The following is a 7,449-nucleotide window of genomic DNA, read 5'->3' as shown; positions in this document are numbered from 1 at the left end:
CAGGGAAAAGACTCTGATGCTGGGAGGGATTGGGGGCAAGAGGAGAAGGGGACGACAGAGGATGAGATGGCTGGATGGCATCACTGACTTGATGGCCGTGAGTCTGAGTGAACTCTGGGAGTTGGTGATGGACAGGGAGGCCTGGTGTGCTGCAATTCATGGGGTCACAAAGAGTCGGACATGACTGAGCGACTGAACTGAACTGAACTGAATATGGTAGTGGCAGGTGATGGAGAGTGAGCAAAATGAATGAAGGGGGTCAAAAGGTGAAAACTTCCAGTTATTAAATAAATAAGTCATGGGACAGCACAAACAATGTGGTGATCATACTTAACATTCTATTATATATTTGAAAGTTGCTAGAGAACAGATTTTAGAAGTTCTTACAAAAGAAAAAAATTGTCACTATGAATTTTAACAAATGTTAACTAGACTTACTGTGGTATTTTGCAATATATACAAATATTGAAATATTATTTTGTACACCCACTACTAATGTTATGTGTCAAAAGGCAATCTACACATTCTTAGCAATCCCTATCAAATGACCAATGACATTTTTCACAAAACTAGAGTAAAAAAATATTTAAGTTATAAGGAAACAGAAAAGACTCTGAAGAACCAAACCAATCCTGACAAAGATAAGTGAAGATGGAGGTATCAGGCTCCTTGACTTCAGACTATAATACAAAGCTACAGTAATCAAAACAGTACAGTACTACACAAAAACTTAAATTTAGACCAATGGAACCAGATCAAAAGCCCAGAAATAAATCCACACACATATGGCCAAGTAATCTATGACAAAGGAGGCAAGAATATACAGTAGAGAAAAGACAGTCTCTTCATAAGTGGTTCTGGGAATACTGTAAAGCTACATGTAAAAGAACTAGTTTGGAACACTCTCTAACACAAAAATAAAGTAAAAATGGTTCAAAAACCCAAATATAAGGCTGGACACTACAAAACTCTTAGAGGAAAATATAGGCAGAACACTCAGACATAAATCGCAGAAGTAGCTTTCCTATTCACCTACTAGATTAATGAAAATAAAAGCAAAAATAAACAAATAGGACCTAATTTAACTAAAAGCATTTTCACAGCAGAGAAAACTATAAACAAAACAAAAAGACAAGCCATGGAATGGGAGAAAATACTTGCCAATGAAGCGATTGTCAAAGGATTCATATCTAAAATATTCAAGCAACTCTGTGATTCATATCTAAAATATTCAAGCAACGCTCTCAAAAACACAACAGCAACTCAATCAAAAAATGAGCAAAAGATCTAAATACACATTTCTCAAAGGAAGGCCTGCATGCTGCATTCTCAGTCACTCAGTTGTAGCCAACTCTTTGCAGCCTCGTGAATTGTAGCCTGCCAGGCTCTTTTGTCCATGGGATTATCCAGGCAAGAATACTGGAAAGGGTTGCCGCTTCCTTCTCCAAGGGATCTTCTACGCCCAGGGACTGAACCCACATCTCCTGCATCTCCCACATTGGCAGGCAGATTCTAACCACTTAGCCACTTGGGAAGTCCAAAGGAAGGCATACAGAGTGCCAAAAGCACATAAAAAGATGCTCAACATCACTAATAATTAGAGAATTGCAAATGAAAACTACAATGAATTATTACCTCACACTGGTCAGAACAGCCATCCTCAAAAAATCTACAAATAATTTTTTTTAATGTAAAAATGCTGGAGAGGCTGTGGAGAAGAGAGAAACCTTGTACACTATTGGTGAGAATGTGAATTGTCACAACCTCTATGGAGAACAGTATGGAACTCCTTAAAATAGTAAAAATAGAAATATCACATGATCTAGTAATCCCCTCCTGTGCATACATCCAGAGAAAAACCATAATTTGAAAAGATACAGGCACTACAATGTTCATAGCAACACTATTTTAGAATAGCCAAGACATAGTACCAACCTAAATGTCCACAGAGGCATGGATAGAGAAAGTGGTATTTTTATATATTTTTTTAATTATATAAATGAACTTATTTACAAAACAGAAATAGACACACAGATTCCAAAAACAAACTTTATAGTTACCAAAGGGGAAACAAGGTGGGGTGAGAGATAATAGTTAGTAGCCTGGGATTAACATTCATATCAGTTCAGTTCAGTCACTCAGTCATGTCCAACTCTTTGCGACTCCATGGACTGCAGCACACCAGGCTTCCGTGTCCTTCACCAACTCCCAGAGCCTACTCAAACTCACTCCCATCAGGCCAGTGATGCTATCCAACCATCTCACCCTCTGTCATCCCCTTCTCCTCCCACCTTCAATCTTTCCCAGCATCAGGGTCTTTTCCAATGAGTCAGTTCTTTGCATCAGGTAGCCAAAGTATTGGAGTTTCAGCTTTAGCATCAGTCCTTTCAATGAATATTCAGGACTTATTTCCTTTGGGATGGACTGGCTTGATCTCCTTGCACTCTAAGGGACTCTCAACAGTCTTCTCCAACACCACAGTTCAAAAGCATCAATTCTTCAGCACTCAGCCTTCTTCACAGTCCAACTCTCACATCCATACATGACTATTGGAAGAACCATAGCTTTGAGTAGATGGACCTTTATTGGCAAAGTAATGTCTCTTCTTTTTAATATGCTGTCTAGAATGGTCATAGCTTTTCTTCCAAGGAGTAAGCGTCTTTTAATATTATGGCTGCAGTCACCATCTTCAGTGATTTGGAGCCCAAGAAAATAAAGGTCTGTCACTGTTTCCATTGTTTCCCTATCTATTTACCATGAAGTGATCAGACTGGATGCCATGATCTTAGTTTTTTGAATGTTGAGGTTTAAGCCAGCTTTTTCACTCTCCTCTTTCACTTCCATCAAGAGGCTCTTCAGTTCCTATTCGCTTTCTGCCATAAGGGTGGTGTCATCTGCATGCCTGAGGTTATTGATTATTCTCCCAGCAATCTTGATTCCAGCTTGTGTTTCATCCAGCCTGGCATTTTGCATGATTTACTCAGCATATAAGTTAAATAAGCATGGTGACAATATACAGCCTTGATGTATTTCTTTCCCAATTAGGAACCAGTCCATTCATATACAACTGTATATAAAATAGATAATGAATAAGGATCTATGATACAGCACAAGGAACTCCACTCAGCATCCTATAATAACCTACATAGGAAAAGAATCTGAAAAAGGATGAATATATTTATATGTATAACTGAATTGCTATGCTCTATGCCTTAAATTAACATATTATTAGAAATTAACTACACTCCAACAAATTTTTAAAATGATATTCAATAGAAAAGGTCAAACCAAATTACATTGCAAGGAACTATGCAGTTTAAGATAATATGATATGTGCCTTGGTTTCACTAAATTAATAAACTGGAAGTGTGAACGTGTGTTAACGTGTTAATTGGTCTGTCGTGTCTGACTCTTTTTGACCCCATAGACTGTAGTGTGACAGACTCCTCTGTACAGGAATTCTCCAGGCAAGAATACTAGAGTGGATAGTCATTCTCCTCTCCAGGGATTCTTCCTGACCCAGGGATCAAACCCAGGTCTCCTGCATTGTAGGCAGTCTCTTTGCCATCTGAGCCACCAAGGAAGCCCAATAAACTGAAATCTCATGTTTAAAAAACCTAATACGGCCTTAAAAATTTCTCAGAAAAATTAGTCAAACAAATATTCCTGACTAGCTGATTTAGATAAAATTTCATACTGAGAACTATAAATGTAATACATTTCTTGTTGACGACTAAATTATATTACTAAGTTTTTTAAATATGTGTATCTACATAATATAGCTTATTTGCTTTCTGAGTACACTACTTTGTCTTTAAACTTCAACAGAGCTTTCTTCACTTCCTTGTTCCGCAGGGTATAGATCACAGGGTTCAGAAGGGGTGTCATCACAGTGTAGAAAACAGCCACAATCCTGTCCACAACCTCCTTGGAGCCTGGTCTCAGGTAAATGAAAACACCAGGGCCAAAGAAGCAAAGGACCACAGTGCAGTGGGAGGCACAGGTCTGGAAGGCTCTCCATCTTCCCTCTGAGGTGCGGATCTTCAGGATAGAATGGATGATGGACATGTAAGACAGCACAATAAGAAGAAAGCAGCCTGAAGCCACCACCCCAATGTTGACAAAGATCACCGTCTCCACGGTGGATGTGTCTGCACAGGCCAGTTTGAGGATGGGTGGTGCATCACAGATGTAATGCTGGATCTGGTTGGGTCCACAGAAGGGCAAACGGAACGTCAGTGTGGTCTGGACAGCAGAGTGCACAGAGCCACTGAGCCACGTGGTTGTGGCCAGGATGGCACATGTCCTCCCACTCATCATGCTGGCATACCTTAGTGGGTAACTGATGGCCAGGAAACGGTCATAGGACATGACGGTGTACAGGAAACACTCGGTGCTGCCCAGGAAGTGGAAAGAGTAGAGCTGGGCCACACAGCTGGGAAATGAGACAAGACTGCCTTCTGGGGACACCAGGGTCATCAGCATTTTGGGTGTAGTGACCGTGGAGTACCACATGTCAATGAAGGACAGGTTGCTCAGGAAGTAGTACATGGGGGTGTGCAGGTGAGGATTCACTATAATCACCAGCAAGATGAGTAGGTTCCCCACCAAAGTGAGGACATAGATCACCAGGAAGATTCCAAAGAGGAATGTGTCCAGCTCTGGTGCGTGGGGAAGGCCCGTGAGGATGAACGTTGTCACTAGGCTCGCGTTTGTCATTTCTCCACTTTTGATCTCTCCTTCTATGGGAATATCAAGAGCACCCAGCATTTAATCAAAAACTGAAAACCCATTTTCTATACAAAAACTGCATCATATATGCTACATAGTTCTAGGATCATACTCAACTTTGTTTATAACAAGTCGCCTTTGAAAAAAAGGATAGAATGATTCTGTCTTCTCCCTCTCTTACCTCTCTAACTCTCTCTCACACAGAGAGATAGAAACACACACAGATATATGTAAAAACAATAGGATAAATCAATTTTAAATTTCCACTGTTGTATCATAAATATTGCTAGTTCAGTTCAGTTGCTCAGTCATGTCTGAATCTTTGTGACCCCATGGACTGCAGCACACCAGGCTTCCCTGTCCATCACCAACTCCTGAAGCTTGCTCAAACTCATGTCCTTGCATCACTGACGCCATCAAACCATCTCATCCTCTGTCGTCCCCTTCTCCTCCCACTTTCAATCTCTCCCAGCATCAGGGTCTTTTCCAGTGAGTTAGCTCTTAGCATCAGGTGGCCAAAGTATTGGAGTTTCAGCTTCAGCATCAGTCCTTCTAATGAATGTTCAGGACTGATTTCCTTTAGGATTTGCTGGTTGGACCTTCTTGAAGTCCAGGGGACTTTCAAGAGTCTTCTCCAACACCACAGTTCAAAAGCATCAATTATTTAACACTCAGCTTTCTTTTGAGTCCAACACTCACATCCATACATGACTGCTGGAAAAACCATAGCCTTAACTAAATGGACCTGTGCTGGCAAAGTAATGGCTCTGCTTTTTAATATGCTGTCTAGGTTGGTCATAGCTTTTCTTCTAAGGAGCAACTCTCTTTTAATTTCATGGCTGCAGTCACCATCTGCAGTGATTTTGGAAAAAAAAAAAAAAAAAATAGTCTGTCACTGTTTCCATTGTTTCCCCATCTATTTACCATCAAGTGATGGGACCAGATGCCATGATCTTCATTTTCTGAATGTTGAGTTAGAAGCCAACTTTTTCACTTTCCTCTTTCACTTTCATCAAGAGGCTCTTTAGTTCTTCTTCTCTTTCTGCCATAAGGGTGCTGTCATCTGCATATCTGAGGTTATTGATATTTCTCCCTGAAAACTTGATTCCAGGTTATGCTTCATCCAGCCTGGCATTTCACATGATGTATTCTGCATATAAGTTAAATAAGCAGGGTGACAATATGCAGCCTTGACGTACTCCTTTCCCTATTTGGATCTAGTCTGTTGTTCCATGTCCAGTTCTAACTGTTGCTTCTTGACCTGCAAACAGATTTCTCAGGGGGCAGGTAAGATGGTCTGGTATTTCCATCTCATTAAGTATTTTCCACAATTTCTTGTGATCCACACAGTCAAAGGCTTTGGTAAGTCAATAAAGCAGAAGTAGAAGTTTTTCTGGAACTTTCTTGCTTTTTCTATGATCCAATGGATGTTGGCAATTTGATCTCTGGTTCTTCTGCCTTTTCTAAATCCAACTTGAACATCTAGAAGTTCACAGTTCACATACTGTTGAAGCCTGACTTGAAGAATTTTGAGCATTACTTACCTAGCATTGGTAAAGAATCCACCTACAGTGCAGGAGACCCCAGTTTGATTCCTAGGTGGGGAAGATCCGCCAGAGAAAGGATAGGCTACAAACTTGGACTTCTCTTTGGCTCAGCTGGTAAAGAATCTGCCTACAATGTGGGAGACCTGGGTTTGATCACTGGGTTGGGAAGATCCCCTGGAGAAGGGAAAGGCTACCCACTACAGTATTCTGGCTTGGAGAATTCCATGGACTATACAGCGACTGTGTGGATCACAATAAACTGTGGAAAATTCTGAAAGAGATGGGAATACCAGACCACCTGATCTGCCTCTTGAGAAACCTATATGCAGGACAGGAAGCAACAGTTAGAACTCGACATGGAACAACAGACTGGTTCCAAATAGGAAAAGGAGTTCATCAAGGCTGTATATTGTCACCCTGCTTATTTAACTTCTATGCAGAGTACATCATGAGAAACGCTGGGCTGGAAAAAGCACAAGCTGGAATCAAAATTGCTGGGAGAAATATCAATAACCTCAGATATGCAATGACACCACCCTTATGGCAGAAAGGGAAGAGGAATTAAAGACCCTCTTGATGAAGGTGAAAGAGGAGAGTGAAAAAGTTGGCTTAAAGCTCAACATTCAGAAAACGAAGATCATGGCATACAGTCCCATCACTTCATGGAAAATAGATGGGGAAACAGTGTAAACAGTGTCAGACTTTATTTTGGGGGGCTCCAAAATCACTGCAGATGGTGACTGCGGCCATGAAATTAAAAGACGCTTACTCCTTGGAAGAAAATTTATGTCCAACCTAGATAGCATATTCAAAAGCAGAGACATTACTTTGCCAACAAAGGTCTGTCTAGTCAAGGCTATGGTTTTTCCAGTGGTCATGTATGGATGTGAGAGTTGGACTGTGAAGAAAGCTGAGCACCGAAGAATTGATGCTTTTGAACTGTGGTGTTGGAGAAGACTCCTGAGAGTCCCTTGGACTGCAAGGAAATTCAACCAGTCCATTCTGAAGATCAGCCCTGGGATTTCTTTGGAAGGAATTATGCTAAAGCTGAAACTCCAATACTTTGGCCACCTCATATGAAGAGTGGACTCATTGGAAAAGACTCTGATGCTGGGAGGGATTGGGGGCAAGAGGAGAAGGGGATGACAGAGGATGAGATGGCTGGATGGCA

At 40.9% G+C, this 7,449-nt stretch overlaps 1 protein-coding gene across 1 annotated transcript; it reads right to left on the bottom strand.

Moving 5' to 3' along the window:
* Positions 1-3,783: 3,783 nt before the first annotated feature.
* Positions 3,784-4,719, bottom strand: LOC105002006 (olfactory receptor 10G9-like). Its single transcript, XM_010858460.1, has one exon. It carries the CDS (start codon positions 4,717-4,719, stop codon positions 3,784-3,786), a length of 936 nt encoding a protein of 311 aa, XP_010856762.1.
* Between the last annotated feature and the right edge of the window lie 2,730 nt (positions 4,720-7,449).

This window comes from Bison bison, unplaced genomic scaffold (genome assembly GCF_000754665.1).
Source record: "Bison bison bison isolate TAMUID 2011002044 unplaced genomic scaffold, Bison_UMD1.0 scf7180017864388, whole genome shotgun sequence".
Classification (NCBI taxonomy): Eukaryota; Metazoa; Chordata; class Mammalia; order Artiodactyla; family Bovidae; genus Bison; species Bison bison.
This window is presented reverse-complemented; position numbering and strand designations above follow the sequence as displayed.

Coding starts and splice junctions, on each gene's coding strand:
- LOC105002006 (XM_010858460.1), bottom strand. CDS start 4,719: ATGACAAACGCGAGCCTAGTGACAACGTTCATCCTCACGGGCCTTCCC.